At 30.5% G+C, this 25,403-nt stretch overlaps 4 protein-coding genes and 1 non-coding gene across 9 annotated transcripts; 4 read left to right on the forward strand and 1 right to left on the reverse strand.

The window, feature by feature from the left end:
• Positions 1–2,611: 2,611 nt before the first annotated feature.
• Positions 2,612–5,113, forward strand: LOC112707924 (ER membrane protein complex subunit 7 homolog). The gene is made up of 7 exons (XM_025759963.3): positions 2,612–2,808; positions 2,914–2,960; positions 3,700–3,808; positions 3,994–4,057; positions 4,153–4,269; positions 4,376–4,484; positions 4,707–5,113. Exons 1-7 carry the CDS (start codon positions 2,723–2,725, stop codon positions 4,799–4,801), a joined length of 627 nt encoding a protein of 208 aa, XP_025615748.1. The 5' UTR covers positions 2,612–2,722; the 3' UTR covers positions 4,802–5,113.
• Positions 5,114–6,006: 893 nt separating this feature from the next.
• LOC112707925 (cysteine--tRNA ligase, chloroplastic/mitochondrial) lies at positions 6,007–10,463 on the forward strand. Of its 5 annotated transcripts, none has more exons than XM_025759967.3 (9): positions 6,007–6,601; positions 6,707–6,770; positions 7,459–7,651; positions 7,896–8,066; positions 8,195–8,476; positions 8,648–8,773; positions 8,959–9,162; positions 9,575–9,676; positions 10,000–10,463. In XM_025759967.3, the coding sequence occupies exons 3-9, from the start codon at positions 7,568–7,570 to the stop codon at positions 10,234–10,236; spliced, it is 1,206 nt and encodes a 401-aa protein (XP_025615752.1). In that variant the 5' UTR covers positions 6,007–6,601; positions 6,707–6,770; positions 7,459–7,567; the 3' UTR covers positions 10,237–10,463. The 5 variants fall into 5 exon arrangements, with proteins under 5 accessions (XP_025615752.1, XP_025615751.1, XP_025615749.1 ...); XM_025759966.3 differs by having other exon boundaries at positions 6,020–6,601; positions 6,703–6,770; positions 7,490–7,651; XM_025759964.3 differs by having other exon boundaries at positions 6,020–6,601; positions 7,490–7,651.
• A 1,411-nt stretch (positions 10,464–11,874) lies between these two features.
• LOC112705450 (F-box/kelch-repeat protein At3g23880-like) lies at positions 11,875–12,534 on the forward strand. Its single transcript, XM_025756279.1, has one exon. The coding sequence runs from the start codon at positions 11,875–11,877 to the stop codon at positions 12,532–12,534; it is 660 nt and encodes a 219-aa protein (XP_025612064.1).
• A 1,659-nt stretch (positions 12,535–14,193) lies between these two features.
• LOC112708476 (oligopeptide transporter 4-like) lies at positions 14,194–18,043 on the forward strand. Its single transcript, XM_072200106.1, has 6 exons — positions 14,194–14,643; positions 15,678–15,813; positions 15,854–16,370; positions 16,454–16,613; positions 16,938–17,120; positions 17,244–18,043. The coding sequence occupies exons 1-6, from the start codon at positions 14,284–14,286 to the stop codon at positions 17,856–17,858; spliced, it is 1,971 nt and encodes a 656-aa protein (XP_072056207.1). The 5' UTR covers positions 14,194–14,283; the 3' UTR covers positions 17,859–18,043.
• Positions 18,044–21,042: 2,999 nt separating this feature from the next.
• On the reverse strand, positions 21,043–21,238 carry LOC112708626 (U2 spliceosomal RNA). The gene has a single exon (XR_003156472.1). It is a non-coding gene; the product is annotated as a U2 spliceosomal RNA (small nuclear RNA).
• Between the last annotated feature and the right edge of the window lie 4,165 nt (positions 21,239–25,403).

Consider the following 25,403-nt stretch of genomic DNA (forward strand, 5'->3'; position numbering starts at 1 on the left):
AAAAAATATTTTTTTTAGAAGATATAATTTATATTTTTTTAAAAGATTTTTTTTTTGAAAAAAGATTTTTTTTATGTAATAAATAAAAAAATATTTTTATATTATTATATCTAAATATAATTGATAAATAAAAAAATCATTTTGCATGAGATATTCAAACATAAAATTACTTTTACTTTTTCATATAAGATCTTTAAAATAAAAAACTCAAAAAAAGATCTTTTCTTAAAAATTCATCCAAATAAACCCAAAGTACACAGTGATAAAAATAGTTGAACAATGTGATAAAAACTACAATGATAAAAATCGTAGCATGCTGCATGATTTAGTAGGACATATAAATAATAAATTGCTATATTTTGCAATGGACGCAACTGAAATATCGAGTCAAATAAAGATAAAGAGTCCAACTAAAACAAAGAATAAAGCTAAAATAACGAGTGCAATTAAAAAAACAAGTTCAACTAAAATGAGTACAAAACTTGCATGACCAAGGCATTTGCATGAAGTTGAGGAGAGAATAGGTATCTACATCTTATTTTACTCGCGCGTTTAGGATTTAGGCTATTGCGCAGCCCGTGTCAAAATTTTACCGTGTATTATCCCGTGGTAGTTGTCTTTATTTTTTAAAAATATATTAATTTATTGTTAGATTTAAACTGGAATAATGTGATGTTAAATTTAGGGTGATTTTGGCCAATTGATTTACATTTATAGCAAAGATACGAATAAAATACAAAATTTATTGGTGAATCATTTTATATTCATAAAAAATTGATTATTTTATTATAGAAAAGTTTGATTACTCAATTAAAAAAAATTAATTATTATGTTGTGAGAATTATTATTTTTGAGGTTAGATTACATGTGTAATGCATACGAGTATTTATAAATATATGATGATTAACTCTTAATATTTATAAAAATATTATATGTATAATAAAAAACAAATCACTAAATTAGTAATAATATATTTATGTATACTTATACATATAAAATTAAATATTTTTTCAGTTAAATAATAAACATCATCAATCTGAATAATTAAATTTGTCTATATTATTATAATAAAAAAATTCCATAACGCAATAAATATAAGTGAAGGATAAACTTTTAGGTTGAATATGCAAAAAAGAAATATATAAGTTGGCCATGGATATATGTATAATTATCTAGAGATGGATTACATAAGATGAAAGTAATGAAGAGATTGAAAAACTTATTTCTAAAGTTGTTTATGTTGCTGCTAAGTAACAGAAAAATACTTTTAAAGAACTAGTAGTATCCATAGATGTAAAAGGAGATAATTTATCATTGTTGTTAAGCTTAGCTGTAGTATTTTCAAACTTACTTCTATATTGTTTCTTTGAATTCTTTATCCGAAACCAGTTGTGTATTTTATTTTTGATAGATTTGTCTTGATCACGGTTGAAATTTTTTATAGGATTGTACACTGCAAGATACTTTTGCTTGTAGAAGTGATAACCGCCGTTCCCATAAGTAATCTTTGATATGGTCAGAGCCTCGAGTTCGCTCGGAGGAGGAGAGAAGGGATCAACCCATCTTTTGTCCCAACCACCGTTTTCTTTCTTTGAATCTACGCTGATTAGGTTCTTTAAGAATGCTGCCATTAACTTCGCCTCTCTATAAGATTTCTTGTAATCATCTTCTCTCTGCATGGCTTTTTTGTCTTTCTCTAAGTTCTTCTTGCAAATTTCGTTCATGGATGGTGGATCACACTGCATCTTTCTTCTTTCTAGTCGATTCAGAGTTTTACTTTTTTTTTTTCACTGCTAGTCAATTCTTTTTTTTTTTCACTGCTAATCAATTCAGTCGTGGATTCTTTTAATTTTCACTACTATATATATAATAGTGTCTCAGAATTTTTAATTAAAAAAGTATATTTAATAATCTTTTATCTTATTTTAAAATCAAATTTTAATTTATTAGATAGCACGATTTATATTTTTTTTATTTTATTTAAATCTAATTTAATATTATCTATCTATATATATAGATAAATCTCATTCAAATTTTATTTTAAAATACTTAAAAGATAGATTTGTATTATAGAACAATAAAAATACTTATTGAATTAAGATTTAAAACAGTTTTGAATATGGATAGATTTTGGAAGGTACAAATTTTACTTGATTTGAGATATTAATGATATATATCTATCGTTTATTTATTAATAATATATCTTAAAAATTTGAACATTATAATATTTTCTACTTTTCTTCTTCTTAGATAAATAACTGTGTCAAAAAACAATATAAAATAAGAGATAATTTACCCGAATAAATAATTTAGAATTAAAAATTATATAAATATCTTAAATGAATTCTTATTATACCTCTATCTTAAATGTTTTTATGTAAATTAAATAAAATTAATTTAGGATATCTGTATAATTTTTAATCCTAAACTATTTATTCATATAAATGATCCAAATTTTAATTGCAAAACTAATATCAATTAATTTTTTAAATTATAAATCACAAATTTTAACTATAAATGCTATATCTTAACTATAAAAAATTAACTAATAATTTTTTAATAAAAAATTAACTAACATTAAAACTAATTAAAAATTAATAAGTTTCTATACTTATTCTGCACCACCAGATCCCCCACACCCCAGTAGAGTGGCATCTTCTCCCTGAAATCAAAACCCTGTTTTTGGTTTCAGCTGACAAAAACAAAGCTTTCTAGATTCACGATGCAACCCAAATCGCCTTTGCTCCTGCTTCTTCTTCTCTCTCTTCAATTATTCATCTGCTTCGCATTCGCTCAATCTACCACCGGGTATCAATTCTCATTTTTTCCCCTTAACCCTAATTTTCCGTTTGTTCTCTCCGGTTTAGAATTATGTTATGTGGATCGATTTTAATCCTAATTTGTTTTTTTCAGGTCCGCTGAAGGTTACACCATTTATGGTCGAGTGAAGATCCCCAGCAGTATGCTTTGTTTTTCTTTTATGTCACTCTGATTTTTATTTTCTTACTTTTTAGTTAATTCAAAATCTAATTGTTGGATGGTGACTGATGCGAATAACCATTTTCGAATTGGCAGATTTTTTTTATTTTGTTCAATAAACTTTAGATGAACTAAAGCTTTCAACTTTAATATATAGATGCACTAAAGCACTTTAATATGTGAGATTGACTTTGAATTGTTGATGGGACTGGTAATGGTGCTTGGGGTCATATGTCAGTTCAGGATGTTCATATTGTTTTGGAGTTCACACCAGAATCAAGTTTGATTTAGTCATTCAGAATTCATCTAATTTGAAGCTTCGGTTGGTTTATATTATCAATTTTAATTTGAAATATTTAGGAAGATGGCTGTCAGAGCCTGTTAGCATCTCCGGTGTTATTTCATTTACTTTGGTGTATCTGATAATGTTAATAGAGTGGAATTCAGCAAGGTTTTGCTAGAGTTAATGGCTTGCTGTTATTAGATTAGCATCGGTTCAGTAGATTTTGAAAGCTGTTTCTTTGACGAGTGAGAGTTCATTGTAGTTATTAAGAGGTTGAAATGCCAAGACTTCATCGTGTCTTATTTATAATCCTTTGTGTGCATCCATTCCTTAAATGTAGCATGAGTTTAGTGTTTGCTTGTAAGGTGGTGTTGGTTTGACTACCTAGTGAGACAAGGCATGGCTCTTGTTAATGGTGTGCATAAATTTGTTTGCAGATTTAGGAACAAAAGACTATATAATTCCCGGAAAAGTGTCGAATGTCAAAGTCATACTCAATGGTGGTCAGAGAGTTACTTTTTTGAGGCCTGATGGATATTTCTCATTGTATCCTTTGATTTACATCATTTTAAACTCATTTCAATCCACATGATAACTGCTATTGCAATACTTCAGGTCATGTTTAATTTGATCTCTCTTTGCTGTCCTGATATTGCTTTTGCTAAGTTATGGTTAATGATAGTATTTCGTTGTTGAGCAACAAACTAGTTCCTTAACATGTTTGCTTGAAGCCACAACGTCCCTGCAGGGACTCATCTAATTGAAGTGGCTGCACTCGGCTATTTCTTCTCTCCGGTGGATACTCAATCTGAAAATTTCATGTTAAATTTTTTTCCCACGTTTTATTCTAGATATGCTTAGTTATCAATAATTGTTGTTTATTTGGAAAGGTACGAGTTGATGTCAGCGCCAGAAACCCCGGCAAAATACAGGCAGCATTGACGGAAAGTAGGAGGGGGCTCACTGAGTTTGTATTAGAGCCATTGAAGGAGGAACAATATTATGAGGTTGTTTAAGTCTACAAACTATTTAGACATGTTCCCATCTTTCCTTCTTCATTCCTTTCAAATAGTCATATGAATGTCTTCGTATTGTTATCTTGTTTTGTTACAGATTAGGGAACCATTCTCTATTATGTCCATTGTGAAAAGTCCAATGGGTCTGATGGTGGGATTTATGCTCATTGTTGTCTTCCTCATGCCCAAATTAATGGAGAACATGGGTATGCCTCTTAAGTTTTTCTCTGAACTTTTTTCATTTCTGTGGTGGTTTATCTTTTTTGCATTTCCTTGGTTTATCTTTTTTTTTTTCGAATTATCATTGTTTATCTCTGCCAAATGGTAGTTGTTTCTCAGTGTATAGACTATAAAGCAGCATATTAGTATATTACGCTACACTTTGCATAATTTATGCTGATGGCTCCATGATGTTGTGATGGGAACAGATCCAGAAGAAATGAGACGTGCACAAGAAGAAATGAGAAATCAAGGAGTTCCATCTTTGGCAAGCATGTTACCTGGTGCTGCAAGAAGCAATTAGGTGTATGAGCAATAAGGAACAACTGAGCAAGATGATTGAACTGAACAGGAGCTCAAGATTTGTGGCATACTATGATTGCCAAAGTTTGTTATGGATGCTAAGAAAAATATCTTTGGTATTTATATTCTGGAATAGTTGAATTTGGAAATTCCTGATAAGATGTTAGAATGTTTGATTTAATTTAAACACTCAGTGTAGGACATCAATTATAATGCTCACCTTACAAACATGCACTCATATGGATAGGAACTTTTTGGTTTGAAAGTAGAAACTTGTATAATATTCTTCTAGTCATTCTTTTGCACGAGAAAAGAATTGAATTGTGATCTCTTTTTGCTGCATAGTGGATGAGTGGAGTTAGTTGCTTGCTCTTCAAGCTTAGCACCTTATTGGCTTATTGATTACTATAGGTAGGAGAAACAAATTCTACTAAGTTCAGTTTTGTTAAAACTTTGGACCACATAACATGATGACACTCGAGCATTTTTGCTATGCAAAGCATGATGTTAAATTGTTAATGTTATACTCGCATGTTATCGAGTTCTAGATTGGTATGCTTAGCCCTTAAATTTCGGAATTTGGACTGTTCTTAAACTTCTGGTGCTTCATACTTAGTATTTAGGCTAAATTATTAAAATGATACTGGAAAACTTGTTTATATAATTGAGAAAAATAATTTAAAAAAATTTAAATGGGACAAAAATAACAACATATATATATATATATATATATATATATATTTTAATAAGTAGTAAATAATTTTGTATTTGGAAAACATCTTGGCATTTGATTCAAATTTTTGTGGAAATGTTTAATAACTATTTAAAGGTCTATCTATGTAAAAAATCAAAACAAAATTTGAAACAAACTTTTAGATCTATTTTACTATTTTTTAAAAAAGGTTTTTCATTCACAACAAAGTGGAAAAAAACTGAAAAAGTTATTTGATGTAAAATCGTCAAATTTTAGAGTTGAGTTATATATTTCTATTTTTCAAAAATGATTCAACAATTTTATTTTTGATAGAATTTTAAAGTTAGGAATTGATATTTTCCCAAAAAGTTTTTTATTTTAATTTTTTGGAAAAAATTGAGAACTAACTTTTAAGAAATTTAATTATTTTATCAAATCTATTTAAATATCTTTAAATAAAAAGCTAAAATAATTTTTTGCTGAAAAAAAGAAACACTTAAACAAAGGATAATGTGTTAATCCGAAGAGGAGTATGCCATTCACTGATTTAACCATTACTCTTAAGTGGACTCAGAACTAGAATTTCAGTTCATCACTTAAACAGTTTTCAGTTCACATTTTCTCTGATGAATAAACCGAGTGAACTCGCTGACTCAGTGTTTCTCAATCCTCATTAATCATTACGTGAAGTGAACTTGTGAGGGCCAAAAAAATGGGAACACTATCTCTGTCCCTATCTCTTCTCAAATTCTACAAACCCTTCTTCTTCTTCTCTTCGATTCCACACTCCACTCGACCCATTCTGTTCCGCAGCATTAACAACAAGAAGAAGCTTCCTTCCTCTTCTTCTTTCTTCTGCTTCAGCAGCTCTGTGGGACAATCTCAGCCGTCGACGGCGAACAGCACTTTCGCATCCAAATCGGAGGGCCAGAATCTGAAGGGTCCATCTCCCGAGCTGTGGCTGCACAACACGATGAGCAAGAAGAGAGAGCTTTTGAGACCGAAAGTGGAATCCAAAGTTGGAATGTACGTATGCGGTGTAACCGCTTATGATCTCAGCCATATTGGCCATGCTCGCGTCTACGTCAACTTCGACCTTCTTTTCAGGTTCTTCTCTCTTTCTTTCTCTCAATCACTAAATCCCTAACATGATAATCCTTGTTTTGATAGTAATTGGTTTGAATTTGTGTGGTTGGTTTTGCAATTAGGCAGGTACCTTAAGCATTTGGGATACGAAGTGTCTTATGTTCGCAATTTCACTGACGTAGATGACAAGGTGAGAGAAACTAGTTCCTTTTTCTCTTTTATTTGAATTGCCATAGTTGGTTGTATAACTTTTGGATAATGATGTTGTGGTATATATAATAGTTTTCTTTGATTCTGTTTAGATACTGAGAAAGGAACACAGACAGCAGATAAGAAAAACTCGTTTGGTTGTGTTTGCTATTCTACACAATTTTATCCAATTCTTGTGATTTCTTTTCTTGGTTGTGTTTGCTATTCTACACAATTTTATCCAATTCTTGTGATTTCTTTTCTTACTTGTGTTTGCTTCTAAAAATGCTGTCTTTTATTCCCCAAACAAACAGATGCTTAGTAAATATTAAATATTAAATTTCAGATTATGACTCTACTCCTGTTTTTAATTTTACCTAACTCACTATGACTGTGCTTTGAGTACTTAGATTTATCACTTGTTGGAAACAACATTAATAATAGCAAAATCATTTAAGTAAGAAAATTATTTTCAAGATTCTGTTTTTTGAACTAGGCATTTGGTGTCACTTTACGATAAGTAGAGGAGAGAAATGAGGTTCTGATGGAATATGTGATGTAAGTTCTGTCTGTGTGAACAGCTTTATTCTTTCTGCAATCATGTTAGACCTTAAGAAATAGTAGTGATTGGATTTTGATTATATTCTTTTGTTATGCAAAGTACCCACTGCTTTTAATTGGTATGACAGGATCTGAGTCTGGAATTTTCAAATTCTGTAGATCATTGCTAGAGCAAATGAATTAGGCGAAGATCCAATCAGTTTAAGTCAACGCTACTGTGAAGAGTTCTGCCAAGACATGATAACGCTTAATTGTCTGACTCCTTCTGTGGAACCAAAAGTCTCAGAGCACATGCCCCAAATCATTGATATGATTGAGAAGGTATCGTTGCTTTCCATTTTTCTTTGTCATTCAAATGAAACATGGGAAGATTGTCAAATTCCGGGCAATTGTTTCATGTTGTGTTTATGAAAAGGCTTATATTGATAGGCTATTTGTATATGAAATGCTTCTCTTTGTAGTATATTAATACCAGTTTCTTGTTTCTTAGTCTGTTTAAGAAATATGAAATATGATGCTTTCAGTTGTTCGAAAATTGTTGATCAGTTAATATGCTTGTGGACAGATACTTAATAATGGTTATGCCTACATTGTTGATGGGGATGTATACTATAGTGTAGAAAAGTTTCCTGAATATGGAAAATTATCTGGTCGAGATCTAGAAGACAATCGAGCTGGTGAGAGGGTAGCCGTTGATTCAAGGAAGAAACATCCTGCTGATTTTGCTCTCTGGAAGGTATATATTGGTGACAAATAATAATAATAATGCTGATTGATTAAATAGTTTTCATCATTATTTATCGAAAGCTGATGGATCTATACCTTGAAACTTTTTTATTGTGGATATTCAATACCATTCTGCAGTCTGCAAAGTCAGGAGAGCCATTTTGGGAGAGTCCCTGGGGTCCTGGAAGACCTGGTTGGCACATTGAATGCAGTGCTATGAGTGCAACTTATCTTGGTTACTCTTTTGACATCCATGGTGGAGGGGTTGACCTTGTGTTTCCCCACCATGAAAATGAAATAGCTCAGAGTTGTGCTGCATGTAATAAAAGCGATATAAGCCTATGGGTACACAATGGATTTGTCACTGTTGACTCTGAGAAGATGTCTAAATCTCTGGGAAACTTTTTCACAATACGGCAGGTGACACCTTACTATGGTTCATACTGAACCCACTTAAGTATGATGTAATCTTTAATCAGACTAACGTCTAATATCTTTTACCAATGACTTACCATTTTTCTATTCTTTTATAGTACCAAATTACCAGTCTAATGTTTAAACCCTTGTACCATAAACATTCTTGGTTATCAGGTTGTAGACATTTATCATCCTCTGGCTTTGAGATATTTTTTGATGGGTGCGCATTATCGATCTCCAATTAACTACTCTATCATACAGCTTGAAAGTGCTTCAGACCGTATTTTTTATATATACGAGGTACCACTTTCTTAGGCTAAAAATGACCTCTTCTCTCCACTTAGTGTCTAAATTTGTGAATCCGCGTATCTTGCATGCTTCATCTTCTATGCATTTGCCTCTGAAGGATCTTAATTGGGCTTGCTTCTTTTATTGTTTCATTGTATTTGTTGTGTTGCTATCTTGAAACGTCGATGTATTTGCAGACATTGCATGAATGTGAAAGCTTTCTGAATCAACATGATCAGACAGTTAGGAAGGATTCCATCCCACCAGATACTGCAAACATTATTGATAACTTCCATAATGTTTTTGTAACCTCAATGTCTGATGATTTACACACCCCGGTTGTATTGTCTGGACTGGCTGATCCATTAAAATCAATCAATGATTTGCTGCATACTCGTCAGGTATGGTATTTTCTTGCTTGTGCCTTAGAAATTATGATTATTTATTTATTTTTTCCTGCAATAGATGTCCTTTTTAAATGTTTGATGTATTGAACTTCATCTTTGGTTATTATCTAATAATGCATCTGGATTCAATCTGATTTATATTTTAATTTTGGAACTTGTTATATAATCACAATGACCTAATCCTAGAAAAAGGTTGAAAAGGGCTTTGTGTCGACCTCTTACTGGTTTTGATGCAAATATTCTGAAGTGGTTGTCTTAGGTCTTTTGTTAGAGAAAATCAGTGCTAAAGAATGCCACTTTATTAAAGCTTGTGGATGATTTCATATGAATGCTTATCAAAGTAAATACTACAAGATATCACATAAATGCTGCTTATGATTATCCACTTTCATAATCCTTGGTGCAGGGTAAAAAACGACAGTTCCGAATAGAATCACTTGCAGCTTTGGAGAAGAGCATCAGGAATGTCCTGACTATTTTAGGACTTTTGCCTACAAGTTATTCTAAGGTATGAATGCACTTGAAGTGGTTGGTTTCTGTCATTGTCGTCTAATAATGTTTTGCATTTGAGATATCATGCCTGACCATGTTTTGTTGGGGGTACGAATCCTTAGTTTATGTGTATTTAAATTTTCTCCACATCTTAGTTCGCTCAGTCATTTTTCACCCTCCCAATTTCCATAAATTCCCATATCTGCATCAGAATCTAATGGTGAACAAGAACTAGCAATTCAAATAACATTTCCCTCTCCATATCAAATGATGAACGTACTGGTGCTGAAGGGTGGAGTTTGTGTTTCTAAGTTACATAACTTGTATCAATATCTACAGGTTCTGCAGCAGCTTAGAGAAAAAGCTTTGAAACGTGCAAACTTGACAGAAGATGAAATCTTGCAGAAAATCGAAGAACGGGCCGCTGCCAGAATACAAAAGGAGTACGCCAAATCGGACGCAATAAGAAAGGATTTGGCTGTTGTTGGGATTACTCTCATGGACAGTCCTAATGGCACAACTTGGAGGCCTACCATTCCCCTTCATCTACAAGAGCAACAAAACAATGCACCATAAGAAGGAACTGGTGTGGTGTTAAAAAAGGATATGCTTACATCTCCAAAGACAAGAAAATGGAGAGCAAGATTTTGGTGTATTGAATTATTTAGGACCAGTGTTTTACTGTTAATACTGTTCATTATGGGTACAACCGACGTTTCATTCTTTGCTTGAATTTTTTGTAAGGCATTACAAATTGGTTACTTTTATGTCACCATATTGATGAAGTTTTGTTTTGGACCAAATTGGTGATAACGAACTTTTTAAGGATAAACTTCTTTCAACTTCTATGAAAACAATTTAATTAATTTTGGTTTGTTCGAATTTATTTTGTCCATAATTTCAAACAACTTAGTACGTTTGACTTCCAACAATCATAATCTATCATATGGATTTCTAAATCTAATACAATCCAATATTCCAACAATAAAAAATTATAAAAGATTTAGTTAATATTATAAATGTTGAAAGAAGGTAGATGAATTATAAATCATAAATCCCAAATTTCAAATAATATTGTGAATAAAGGAAGAGGGAGGAAAAATTCTTTGTCGGTTTACCAATTGAAGCTTCAGAGGAGAGATAGAGAATAATACTAACGGACTAATATAATCTGATAAGATTTTGTAATTTTTATCATATACGAATTTTACTGTTTTAATTTAAAATTGATTTTTTATTTTATTACTTTATTAACTTTTTTATTTTAGAGGATCTTAATCTATCTAGACGATTGCCCTGAAGATTCGAGTTTTTTTTGGATTTTTCTCTTGATCAATGATCACTGCGACATTATCATCGTACTATATTATCTTGTTATTGTTACGTTTAAATTATTTACAAATATGTACAATTACAGTTTTAATCACTTTTGACTTTTCTAAAGATATATTTGATATCGCTTCCTTGATTACAGTAACAACAATATCAACAATAAAAACATATTATCAATTATCTGCTTTTAGGATTCGAATACATATCAATTAGCGGACTCCGTTATTATCAATTACCTTCAAATGAGTTTGAAGTTGAACATAACATTCTTATTTTATCTGATTTTTCGGTCCAAAACTAAAAATTAAAAAAAAAATATTTTTTATTCAACAAAAAAAAATTGTCATATTTTTTCCTCCAAAAGACCTCTTTTCTTTGATTTTTATTATCTGATCGAATATTTATAGCGGGAAAAGGATTGACTTGCTGTAGAAGCTACAGGAGGGATAGTTTAGTCATTACATATGATAACCACCATCCTAGAATCGTGGGAATACCATCTCCATGTGGGACCCATCTTCTCAGAGTTTGACACGCGTACACCATATATAACTACGTTCACTTATCATATTAGAGAGTTGGTTTGAGTGGTGTGCTTATCACATCTCGCTAAGGCATACATATTCAAGTCTGCGTCTCAGCATTCACGTATCTCGCACTCTCATTTCCAGACAACTGTTCAACAATGCTTTTTATGCTCTTCTCTTCTTCATTGTTACTTTCTTCAATTTTTCTCTGTTCTTTATAATCGAACAGCTGTAGTAAAGTTTTTTTACACTTTTTAGGGTTTATTTAATGCATTTGTTTTCTTATTTTGTATTCCTTGAGTATTCTTAAATAAATAAATAATTTTAGAAGGACTGGAGACTGACGGACGATATCATGCATTGCTCTTTACAATCTCTTGATCTTTATCGCCAGCAGTCAACATTCGTGTCGCATCCGGCTGACGGAAAATTCATCAGGGAATCTTGCAACGGATTGCTCTGCCTGTCTGAAGGTTTTCCCTTCGAAACTCTTACTCTTTTCAATCCCAGTACTCGTTCGGTGTCCCCATCCGTTCCATTCGAGTGCTCCGACGAGTGCGGAGACCTTGTTTTCCGTGGCTTTGGCTATGATATTCTACATGACCAGTACAAGTTTGTTATGGGTTGTCGTGCCTCGTCTCTTAGAACTGATTTCAAAGTGAGATCTGGAGCTATAGTTTTCACTTTTGGTGCAAATCCTTGTTGGAAAACTGTTGATCATCCCGTGTTTCCGTATCACGTAGCTGACAAAGGAGATGGAATATTTGTGAGCGGCACTCCGAATTGGCTTGTGTATGATTCTACTGGTACTAGAGATTATGAAACTGAGTGGTTCGTTCTTACTTTCGACTTGAAAACAGAGTCGTTTGGTCGAATGTGTCTGCCTATTGTTGCAAGGTGCTCTGACTACACCCAAGTGCCTCAGTTGTCACTCCGCAATAATTGTCTTTTTTATTCTGTTTGCACGACGTGTATACTGTTTTGCACATTCTGGATAATGACGGAGCATGGATAAATCTGATGATAGTTTATTTGTGTATAATTTACGTCAAAACAAATTAGTTTATCTTTACGGGTATTTTCCTTATGAGATGTCTTTCTTCCTTTGCCATGAGAACTTGGTCTCACCTTCACATTATTGTGGTCTTAAAACTATTGATTAGAATAATATTAGATGATGAACAAAATATATTATTTTTAATTAATATTTAATCTTTTAATATTTTTTATAAATTAATGCAAAAGTCTATTCTAATATTCTCTTATATTAGTTATGGTTGAATTGTAATTTACTATTTTTGGAAATTTCTTTGATATTCTAATAATCTTGCTGGAATAACTAAATAAATAAATTGCAATATTCATTTTATGGTATATATATTTATACATAAAAAATAATTAATCAACGATCATATATTTAAATGATTTGGGTGAGCAACATTAATTATTTTTTTAGCAAGTATTCGTTAATTTTTTTAAAAATATTTTGTTTATTTTAAATTTCAAATTTTAAATTTTAAATTATAAATTCTAAATTCTACCTTTTAAATTATATAATCTAAATTTTTTAAGTTGAGATCAACTAAAAATTATTTTTTATTCTTTTTTGTATACATTTACTCTTAAACTAAAAGTATTAAGTTCACCTAAACTGGATTTCACCTGAGTTTTTATCGTGTATATATATGTCACGCCAAATTAGGTTCTAGAAGAAACAGAAACCCTATGTCCAATCATGAGAACGGAAAACAGAAACCCTAATTCTCCAATGACGAGAATGAAACGTCATGAGTATGAAGATGAACTTCCAGAAGAGGTGAGTACGGAAATCTTATAGAGGCTTTCAGTGAGGGTCCTCCGATCCTACAACAGAGGAGCATGTGCCGTTCATGGAACTCCCTCATCTATCTTCAGCCATGAATTCGCCATGCACCACCTTCGAAGCTCAACCCTAACTCAGCCACTGCCATTGGTGTGCTGGAATCAGGGACGGGACGCCATCATGATTTCAGAACCTTCTGTTCTTTATCACCAGCTTCAGTCAATTACACTATTCACGCCCTTTCCGATTGACCGAAGTCGCATCATCAAACAGAAGGTTTTCCCTTAGAAACTCAGACATTGTTCAATCCCAGTACCCGTTCGGTATCCCCATCCGTTCCATTCAAATGGCCTTTCAACGAGTTCATAGTAAACCGTAGAGTATATTGTGGCTTTGGCTATGATACCGTACATGAAAAGTATAAGTTTGTTATGGGTTGTTTTACGCTGAGACCTCCTGGAGCTATGGTTTTCACTTTTGGTGCAAATCCTAGTTGGAAAACGGTTGATCATCCCGTGTTTTCGTTTCATCTAGCTGGCAAAATAGATGGAATAATATTATTGCAGACACAACTAAAAATGTATATATTAAATAAATGGTGGCCTAATGTTAATGGGTAGAAAGCTGGAAATTGGCAACATATGAGGGGGCGGAGGAAACAATAGCAAAAGCTAAGTATTAGTCTCAAACTCATCGTCATCAGGAATCTTTGAACAACGCTTCAAGTTTTTATTGCCGTCAAATAAAAAATTTAGAATAAGAATAATTTTTAAAATATAAATAGCATAAGAGAATATGGGAAATGCAGGGGAAGAAATGTCAACGGTTATGGAGAAAGAAAAAGAGGAAGAAGGAGGAGAAGAAGAAGTGTCACCAATTGAGCAAGTGAGACTGACAGTTACTAACAGTGATGATCCAAGCCAACCAGTTTGGACATTCCGAATGTGGTCCCTTGGCCTCTTTTCTTGCTGCCTCCTATCATTTCTCAACCAGTTCTTTGCTTACCGGACGGAGCCACTCATCATATCGCAGATCACCGTCCAGGTAGCCACCCTCCCCATCGGTCAATTCATGGCCGCGGTTCTCCCCACCACCGAGTTCGGCATTGGCTCCTGGAAGTTCTCCTTCAACCCTGGACCATTCAACATGAAGGAGCATGTCCTCATCACCATCTTTGCCAACGCTGGTAGCGCCTTCGGCTCCGGTTCACCCTATGCCGTCGCAATTGTCACCATCATCAAAGTATTTTATGAGAGGAAGATCTCCTTCTTTGCTTCATGGCTTCTCATCATCTCTACCCAGGCACCACCACCACCACCTTACTACTCTATATTATTCTATTACACTTTTCATTTGCTTTTTGGTTTCTGACTGGTTACAACAATCTTTCATTTATTTTTTATTTATGTTAATGACATAGTTAGAACTCGAAATGCAATGTTTGCAGCTTTCTTTTTGCATGCATGGCCTTTTTAATTTCGGGGAATGGAATGTAATTAACTCCGCTTAATCCTTTTTATATACGAAATAATTTATTGGTTACTAACAAATAATTTTAATATGTGACAAATAATTAGTTATTAGCTCACCAAATTAATTTAGGTTAATTTAAGGATTAATTTATTAGTCTTATTGGGATTCAAATTCTATGCATATAATAATTTATTAATTAATAACAAATCTTAAATAAAATTTATATTATTTAATATTTATTTCATTGTGTGTTTATTCCTTTTCAATGTCATTATGTCAAGGAAAAAAAAAACAAAAAACTAAAAATAATTGATTTAAGATACCGAAGCAAGGGGTTTTGCAATTTGTCCTCCGTTCTTTTGGCGTTCAAGCTAAGGAAAATATAATAGTGGGGACTCAAAGTGCTATATATCATTTAACAGGTTTCACCTATTAATTTTATATAAAATAATTACATTTGAATTTTTTTAAAAATAAATAGATAGATAATTCGGTGTCCAAGATATAATATTTATACAATTTTTATATATTTTTGCACATATTTTATATGGTATAAAAATATTTTTTTAATTTATTCTTACTTCTTATAATCACTTGAAATACTAAAAATAAATACACAAAATAATATATATAATCATTTCAATTATTTTATATATTTTTAGCATCAACTTAACAATGCACTAGACAAGGAAGACGCTTACCGGCATGCTTCGCGATCAGTACATAAATACAAATTTGTTTCCTTGTTCAATCCGGATATATTTATATGTTTTCTTTTAGAAAAATTAGTTTTTTTTTTTTTGTGAATTGTAATGATAAATTAAAGAGAGATAACAAATTAAAATAAATCTCCAATGGTGCAGGTGTTAGGATATGGCTGGGCAGGGTTGCTAAGGAAATACGTGGTAGAGCCAGCTCAGATGTGGTGGCCTAGCACCCTCGTCCAAGTTTCTCTTTTTCGGTATTGTTATCTAAATTATTTTTTTATTAATTTAACGTTGATAATAATTAATTATAATTAAAAAAATTTTATGTACTGGCAGCTTTGCATGGTACATTGTTCCCGGCTACCTGTTCTCCACACTCTCAAGCATTTCATGGATATGCTGGGCATTCCCCAAGTCGATCACTGCCCAGCAGATTGGCTCAGGGATGAAGGGCTTAGGACTTGGAGTCTTTACTCTTGACTGGACTGTCATCGCCTCCTTCTTGTACAGTCCTCTCATCTCTCCCTTCTTCGCCATTGTCAACGTCTTCATCGGCTATTCGCTCATTGTCTACGGTGTCATCCCTATTGTTTACTGGGCCTTCAATGTCTACAATGCACACAACTTCCCCATCTTCTCCTCTGACTTGTTCACCACTCAAGGCCAACAATATGACATTCGTGCTATTGTCAATGACAAGTTTCAGATCGATTATGAAAAGTATTACAAGCAAGGTCCTATTCAATTAAGTGTCTTTTTTTCTCTTACTTATGGATTTGGATTTGCTACTATAGCCGCCACCCTTACTCATGTCGTTTGCTTCTATGGAAGGTACATACATACACATATGTGTCTTTGTTGCTAATTATCTATTATGTGTTACAAATTTCACATCATATATATTATATATGTTGCACTGCTCTTTCTGTTAGCGAGATTATGGGGAAATATCGTGCTTCTTCCAAGGGTAAAGAAGATATCCACACAAGACTGATGAAAAGATACAAAGACATACCTTCATGGTGGTTCTATGTGTTGCTGGCTTTGACGCTTCTAGCTTCTCTCTTACTATGCATCTTAGGGAAAGAACAGGTTCAGATGCCCTGGTGGGGACTTATATTTGCTTCTGCCTTGGCCTTTATTTTTACTCTCCCAATCAGCATCATAACTGCCACCACAAACCAGGTAATCTATTTCCATGCTTTTTATGCAAGGACAAACTTGTTAAAGATCTTAACTAAAGGAGTGTCATCAATTAGTTATTAATATTTTTAATGGTCTGAAATTATATTTAATAATATGAGATTATTCAATTTCTTTTGTTGATTAAGTATTGACCAATTTTTAATAAAAATACTAAATCTCCTAAATTTTCTCTCTTAATTATTCTTACATGCTCTTTCTCTCTCTACACAGACACCAGGGTTGAATATTATTACTGAATATATATTTGGACTTATTTACACTGGAAGACCAATAGCAAATGTGTGTTTCAAAACCTATGGTTATATTAGCATGGCTCAGGCTGTCTCTTTCCTTGCTGATTTCAAGCTTGGCCACTACATGAAAATCCCTCCAAGATCAATGTTCTTAGTTCAGGTATTTAATTATATTCTTCAAATTCATTCCCACTTTCTTCACCTTCAATTCAGTTAGTTGCTCAGCATTTTGTTCTATAGTAACTAATGCAATTCACTTGTCAAAACATGTGTATGTACATAGTTCATTGGTACAATTCTTGCTGGAACCATCAACATTGGTGTAGCATGGTGGTTACTGACTTCAGTGGACGGTATATGTCATCCTGAAAACCTTCCCCTCGGCAGTCCATGGACATGTCCTGGTGACCGTGTTTTCTTCGATGCATCGGTTATCTGGGGTTTAGTTGGACCTAAGAAGATCTTTGGTTCCAAAGCAGACTACCATGCACTGAATTGGTTTTTCTTTGGAGGTGCAATGGGCCCTATAATTCTTTGGCTATTGTATAAGGTGTTCCCCAAGTATTCATGGATTCCCTTGATTAACCTTCCAGTCCTCTTGGGATCAACTGCAGTGATGCCACCCGCAACAGCAGTGAACTTCAATTCCTGGATTGTTATTGGAACAATCTTCAACTACTTCATCTTCCGCTATAGAAAGAAATGGTGGCAGAGATACAACTATGTCCTGTCAGCAGCACTTGATGCTGGAGTTGCCTTCATGGCTGTGCTTCTTTACTTTGCATTAGGCTTGGAGAACAAGAGTATTTCATGGTGGGGAACACAGGGTGAGCATTGTCCACTGGCAACTTGTCCAACAGCTAAGGGCATAGTGGTGGAGGGTTGCCCTGTACACTGATCAGCATTATTGTAAGTATAGCATGTCCTGGTTTGCTATCCAAGTCAGAACAAAATTGTTGCTCCAAACCATTTAATGTTCTACAAAAGAGAAAAGGTGATGCTCAATTCAAATTCCAAGTAAAATCTGTACTGCTATGTGGGCTGGTTCAATCCTGTCAGATACTGAAAATGTTAAATTTTTGTGTGGTCGGCAACTTCATTTTCATGTAAACTTTCAAATAAAATATAAGTTTCAATAAAAATTAAGTGATAATTTGCATATGGTATAACTTTTACTGCAGGATTTACCAATAAGTGTTTCTTTATATTTTACAAAATATGAATTTATAAAGTTAAAAGAATATGACATTGGTAATCAAACATAACACAAGACACAAGAACCACAGAGAATAATGCCAGGGAAGTTTAATTTGGCCAGAAAGCAACCATATACTAATAAGTGGAGGAATTAAGCAAAGAATCCAATATTCTCGAAGCAAAAATTGGTACACAAGGAAGGGAGAAAAGATTGGCAGAACTTAAAGGAGAAAAGATAAGATTACATACTTTTCCAAATACTTTTAATCACAGACTTGGCTGTAGTAGAAGCCAGAAACTTAAAATAAAAGTTGTAGAGGTGGCAACAACTGATGATAAAACTCAACAGGAATGTTTATCTTTTCAAAACCTTAATCTTAAACTTCTTCAACACCACCTGTCCTTCAATCAAACCAAAAATGTTTTTGATCAGTTTACTGAAATCCATTGGTTGTACAATAAATAATCAATCTTTTAATTTAACTAAGATCCGACCAATCCTTATTACATCTATTCAAAATTTTGGTTACTCTTGTTTTAACAGAAAATAACTACTATCTGAAATAGATCATTCACTATAGCCATAATTTTTTAAAATAAATATAATTTTTTTTTTACCGACAGTGCTGTCTACGCCTCCGAAAATTTCATCTGCACTTCTTTTTTTCAGTAGTTCTTTTTTTCCTTTTGTTCGGCAGTTCCGTCTACACTCTTATCGCGCTCTATGCACTCTTATCGCATTTTCTAAAGATCACGCTTATCGTAGTCTGGTACCACGCAATCGTTGCTTGCTCTCTCTCTCAAGCACAGCATCTCCTTTTATATTTTTGCTGTCGGTAGCTCTAACTTCGCCACACGCATCTCACTCTATGTCATTACGTCACACGCGTCTTCCTCAATCATTTCATTGAAACTTATCCAAACTGTGAATTATTGACATCTTCCATTCACCAGCTTGCGGGAACGTATTAAACCACTCTTCCACTAATTCATGACAGCAATAAAGAAGTCTCGCGACCCACAAATTCAACCCAACAAAATATATAAATTCAGTTACGATTTTAGCCTTTATTATTTTATTTTATCTTATCTTTATTTGTTCTTATGTTATTTTTATTTGTTTTTATCTTTTATAGGCTAATGCTATATATATATATATATATATATATATATATAGTTTTATCTTCATAATTTACATTTCAATCAATCAAAAAATATAAAGTACAATTTTTTTCATTTTTTCTTTTCTTATTCTTTCATAGTTTTATTAAAATATATACACTCTTCTTCAAAGGAATGAACTCATAGTTTATACCTTAACTCAAAAGATTGTTGCAAAATAGTAATTAGTAAGATGTAAAACAAAAAAAATAGATGTGACTCAAATTAAAAAAAATACAAACATCTGAAATTTTAAAAATATAAAATTAAATTCAATTTTTTACCTATCTATTTATTATCAATACTCTTATTTTTGTTATTTGTGCAATATATTAATACATATTAATAACTACCATAATATTGTCTTTTTTTTTTCGAACATAAATTTATTAGATGTGAATAAAATTATAATGTTCATATATACGACTATTAGCAAAAACAAAAAAAAAGTGCCTCCCACTCGAAGCAAGTGAGTAAAGTAGCAACAAAAATAAACTGAAAATAAACTAAAGAAGAAGAGAAAACTGCATAAAGAAGAGAGAAAATAAAAACTACCATTCAAAATATAACAAAAAAATTTAACACTAATTCTAACTTTTTTTAAATAAAATTTAAAATTTAAAATTCAAACACTAAGATTTTCCTATTCCTATCCTTATGTTTTTCAGTGCTAACCTTATCTAGCAAAACCCTAGATTTAGTAATAAAAAAAAGGATCATTTCCAAGTTCCGATTGAATCGGAGAGAGGATCTGGATTACACGAAAGAGGAATAAGCCACCATCATTGTTGGACTTTTTGGCAAAATAAAGGGGCTGAAGCCCAACAGAAATAACAAGCACAAACTACTCCACTAAGATTCTAGAATAATATAAGGATATTGGGCTTAGGCCCCTCTCGATTATCAAAAATTAAAAACTATATTGGGCTTGGACGAATGTTTTGTGTGTGGTTTATTTGCAATAAATTTATTGGCTTATCGTAACACTATATAATGACGCCGAGGTTTCGCGGCCCAATCCCAAAGCCGAATGACAACTAATTGTGAGTATTATATAGTCGAGTAATTACGACACATCTAATCCTTTTTATGTACCAAATTTAACTAAATTAAATAATAAAATTTAGAATAATATTAACTATATCTAATCCTTTTTATGTACCAAATTTAATTAAATTAAATAATAAAATTTAGAATAATATTAACTATAATTAATTTTTATTATGTTTGTGGTTAAACTTAGTTAACCACAAGACCATAACCGACGGATAACGGCTGGATACACAACGGAAAAAAATTTTCTGAAGATATATAGCATTTTTCTTTATTTATGTAACTTGCCCGAAAAAAAAAATGTCTGAAAAAAGAAGCTAATTAAACCATTATAAAACTTCAATTTAAATAAAGAACCCCCTAACTTACTGGGTTGTTAGTTGTGGCTGCTTGCCCCCTTAAACGATAACGTAGTAAGAAAATGCTAAATAATTTAATTAATTAAAAATTTATTTATGTATTTTGCCCCCAAAAAGATCAGAAAAGAGTATAGGGACCGAGTAATTAAACCACTAAAACACACTTTAACACATGAAGAATCCCCCATTTGAGTAGGGTGTTACTTGTGGCTGCTTGCTCTAGTGCATGGCTCTTAAACGATATCATCATAAGAGAAAATGCTAAATCATTTAATTAATTGAAAATGACAAACATATTTTTGACTTGTTTTGGTGGGGTGCGCCAGGCCCATGCAGCAGTGTAAGGCTTGGGCGACGCTCGACAGGCCCAGTAGCAAGCTACTGTAATGGCCCATCCCCCTCAAAAAATAAATTTAATATCGTGTGGACCAATGGCCCACATATCAGATATTAAACTGATAAGAACAGATACTACACTTGATCTTAGCCAAAAGGCCGAGAAAGGTATGCTTCATTGCGTTGCTTAGTTAACCTTTTATAGTCGGTTTGCGCAACACTGCTTGGTTGATCTAACGATGTGGGACTCTATCATTGAACTAACTTCAAAACTTATTTCATTATATTATCCTTTCAAAACTTCAACACTGCTTACTTAGCCTTTCAATGACCTCACCTCAAACCAGCAGCAGCACTTTTCAAACTAAGAAGACTGCACTTATGTTTGAGTTCTCACCTACCCAAGCACCATAAAACAAGAACAATAAGAATTTCAACATAAAAAATCAGGGCAACAAGAAATTCCTTACAGTGAACATTGAAATAAACTGCAGTAAAATATCAAATTTCATATGCCTCTACTTTAAATTTCATTTTGTAGTTACGAGATAAGGTGGAAAATTAGGAGAACAAAAAATTTGCAGAAGCTGAACCACAATGGAAATGAAGCAATTATGTCCTGAAATATTGTAGTGAGCTGAAAGAAAAAGCAAAAAAGAAAAGAAGAATAAATACTTCATTATTATGAATGAAGCGAGGATTGTCGTTAAAATTACTCTTCATTTTTTAAAAATATTTGAAAAATAATAAAAATCATCGTAAAATAGTTTAACTTTTTATTTTGTATTTATTAATTATTACTAAAATAAATAAATAATTTCAAACATAATAGACATATAATTATAGATGTAAGTATATAAAATTATAAATATTAAATTAAATAAACTAATTTTGTATTATTATCTTTCTAGTATTTTTTACTTTTAGAGAAAATGACACTCTTTTCTTTCGCGAGATATTTAAATAAAAAATTATTTTATTTAAAAAATGTACATTCTTCTTTAAGATAATAAACTCGTAGTTTATACCTTAATTCGAAAGATTGTTGTAAAATTATAATTCATAAAATTGTAAAATGAAATATAGATGTAACTCATAAATTAAAAAATTATAAACATATGAAATTTTAAAAATAAATAGGTTCAAACTAAGAAAACAAAAATTATTTTATCTTAAGCAGTATTCAAATACAAAATTGATTTGTTCAATTTCAGATAACCAAATAAAAAGGTTTGTGTTTTAGATTAATAACAAGTTTAATCACCCGTGCCATGCACGTGATAAAATTGAAATTATAATTTTAAATTATTTTGTTAAAATTAATTTAAATTATAATAATTTGATTAATAAAAATATATATGTTATGTATTATTTGTTTTTTCTTAAGCTAGTGTTAAATATATTAACTCTAAAATAGTTATTAATTGGTTTTAGTAATCTACTTTTTTCGATAAATCAAACATATATATTCAATGTGACCATAAATAACTTAATAATATTTAGACCCACCAACAAAGTTTTATATATTGTTTTACTGTCAAGTAAGAACATATCAAAATTAGCTCAAAATAAATAAGAAATTATTAGAGAATTCTAATGCATAAAATTCTCTAATAAACAATAAATAATCTAAATCTACTAAAAAACAACTCAACACTTTTCTTTGATGCCTGCAAAACATATACGTGAAATAATATTATATCAATGTTAGTATACATTTTTATAATTATCGATCGTATTTACTATACATGACTAATTCTTAAAAGTTATTCTATACACGTGTGCAGTCAGAAGATAAATTATTGGACTTTATTTTACTTTTCTAAATTATTATAATTATGCATTATTCATTAAATGCTAATTGTAATATTGTAATATAATTATAATAAATATATTTTTCTAAAATAAATTTAGAAGAGAGAATAGTACTTTTATTTTGGAGGAAAAATGAATTCATGAGGAATTGACACTTTACTTTTATTAGTTGATAATGTATCAAATATTGATTTTATATAATTATAATAAAAATATTTCTCTAAATTAGTATAATCATGCATTATTCGTTAAATGTTAATTGTAATATAATTATAATAAATATATTTTTCTAAAATAAATTTAGAAAAGAAAATAGTGATTTTATTTTAGAGAAAAAATGAATTCATGAGAAATTAACACCTCACTTTTATTAGTTGGAGAAAAAATACAGTTTTAGTATATTTTGTCATTATTATACATTTTTCTCTAATCATATATCCACTATTTTCTTTTTTTGTTTTAGCATTTTGAACTTGGGTTAAATTTCTATTATATGATATAATTAATATGAGTATATTTTATTATTAAATAAACAAAGTTAATATAAAATAAAATTATACATAAAAAAAGCAAAGAAAATAAAATTAAAATAGCAAAAGTGATAAAAAGATTATTTTTATAATTTTGTTTTGTCATTTTTGTGTATAGAAGATTAGAAAATATTAAATTTTTAACTAAATTAATTTATATTTGTTGTATTCAATTTAAATAAGTAATAAATTATCTTATTTTAATTTATTCCTTAAATTTATATATAATAAAAATTAAATCAAATAATTAATATACATAATTTTAAATTGTGTGATACTTAAATATCTATTCAAATCAATTAGTTGATATAATTAATTCATCATAATGAATTGACTTTAATGAGTTAAACAAAATAAAGCAGAAGCATGCTATGTTGATTCTATCATTAAAGGTAAAAATTCGATTTTATATAATAGAATAGATAGAATAGATAATATAATAAACGGCGAGAAAGAGAAAGATAAAAATTTTAAATCCTAAGTTGTTTCATTTGGATATTGCAATGTGGGTATCACATTATTTTACTTATTCTACCCTATGGACCTTTTTGTAACTTTATTTCAGTATTAATGGAATTTCACTACCTTTAAGTACTAAATTAAAATTCAAAATGAAACTGAAAAAAAAGTAAAGAGTATAAAATTATTGATTGAAAAATACTCTAAATAATAAAAAGCCAAATTAACTTTAATATTAAACTCATTAATACGATTTTAATTTTATATAATAGTTAGAAAATAGATTAGTAAAAGCAAATGGAAGAATGACTTTAATTAGTATTTGATAAAATATTCAATTAGAATAATTAAATAAATAAAATTATGATATTATTAAAAATAATACATTTTTATGGTAAAAAATTATATTTAAATAAAATATTTATAAAATATAAAATTTAGAGTAACATAGTTTCATGAACATTAATCAATTATGAAATAACATCAAATTATAATATAATTTATTTATGAAAAAATAATCAATAATTAATATTAATAAATATAAAAATTATCCAAACACTTTGATTAAAAGTATGAGTGGTTAATTATTATTCATTATTAATAATATTTTGTTCATAACAAAAAATAAAAATATAATTATTCAGATTTAGATTTTAAAAAAATAAACGTATAAGTAACAAATGATATATTTTATCATATATATTATAAATTAATGAATTAAACTAACTGATATAATGAATTATAATTAATTAATTGGTATAAATTATAATAAATTATATGATATTTAAAAAGAAAATAAAATGAATAAAAAAATAAAAAGAAATAGAATAATAGAAGTCTATAATAAAATAAATTGAATGAAATTTTTTTCTTTTTTACAAATTTTATATTACATCTGCTTCAATAATAATAAATAAAAATACATTAACTTAATATCTAAGAAAAATGATGAGATAAAATCATAACACAATTCTAAAATAAAAGCTTAAATTAAACCATAATATCATTGTACAACACAAATTAAAAGTAATTTCACACTATAATATACCACACAAATAGGTAAATGACTTAAACTTAATTACAAATTTTTTATTTATTTATGCAAACATGATAACACCATGGTCTATAAATGCTTAACGGATAACATATCATATATTGCTCTGAATGATGAGCACGGGAGTTGAAGAGTGTGTGCTGATTTGTATCCATGATGGTTACCTTTTTGTGACCACACCTCATAGGAAGAAAAAGAATTGTTGTAAAAGCTACCCAATGAAAGAGTAATTGGTAAATGAATGATGTTTTCTTCTAACATATATGATTTTTTATAGTGGTAAAATAAAAATAAAATGAATGAAATTTTGTATTTTTATATTAGAAATAGAATTTGATATTTATCCTAATAAAATTAAATAACTAATTAGTTATATTTAAATAAATAAAATAAGTTAAACAAAAATATTTTTAAGAATTAATCAAATCAATTAGTCAATACAAATAATTAGTATAATTAATTTTATTTGATTTATTGAA

Source organism: Arachis hypogaea, chromosome 8 (assembly GCF_003086295.3).
Source record: "Arachis hypogaea cultivar Tifrunner chromosome 8, arahy.Tifrunner.gnm2.J5K5, whole genome shotgun sequence".
NCBI classification, from domain to species: domain Eukaryota; kingdom Viridiplantae; phylum Streptophyta; class Magnoliopsida; order Fabales; family Fabaceae; genus Arachis; species Arachis hypogaea.

What these genes read in the sequence shown, in the direction of transcription:
- LOC112707924 (XM_025759963.3), top strand. Translation starts at nt 2,723, where the DNA reads ATGCAACCCAAATCGCCTTTGCTCCTGCTTCTTCTTCTCTCTCTTCAA. An exon ending in CCTGATGGATATTTCTCATT is followed by an intron (nt 3,809 to 3,993) that starts GTATCCTTTGAT and finishes GTTTGCTTGAAG; the next exon opens with CCACAACGTCCCTGCAGGGA. An exon ending in CAAATTAATGGAGAACATGG is followed by an intron (nt 4,485 to 4,706) that starts GTATGCCTCTTA and finishes TGATGGGAACAG; the next exon opens with ATCCAGAAGAAATGAGACGT.
- LOC112705450 (XM_025756279.1), top strand. Translation starts at nt 11,875, where the DNA reads ATGCATTGCTCTTTACAATCTCTTGATCTTTATCGCCAGCAGTCAACA.
- LOC112707925 (XM_025759964.3), top strand. Translation starts at nt 6,207, where the DNA reads ATGGGAACACTATCTCTGTCCCTATCTCTTCTCAAATTCTACAAACCC. An exon ending in GTATTTTTTATATATACGAG is followed by an intron (nt 8,774 to 8,958) that starts GTACCACTTTCT and finishes ATGTATTTGCAG; the next exon opens with ACATTGCATGAATGTGAAAG. An exon ending in TGCCTACAAGTTATTCTAAG is followed by an intron (nt 9,677 to 9,999) that starts GTATGAATGCAC and finishes CAATATCTACAG; the next exon opens with GTTCTGCAGCAGCTTAGAGA.
- LOC112708476 (XM_072200106.1), top strand. Translation starts at nt 14,284, where the DNA reads ATGTGGTCCCTTGGCCTCTTTTCTTGCTGCCTCCTATCATTTCTCAAC. An exon ending in TTTTTTTATTAATTTAACGT is followed by an intron (nt 15,814 to 15,853) that starts TGATAATAATTA and finishes TTTTATGTACTG; the next exon opens with GCAGCTTTGCATGGTACATT. An exon ending in AGGTACATACATACACATAT is followed by an intron (nt 16,371 to 16,453) that starts GTGTCTTTGTTG and finishes TCTTTCTGTTAG; the next exon opens with CGAGATTATGGGGAAATATC.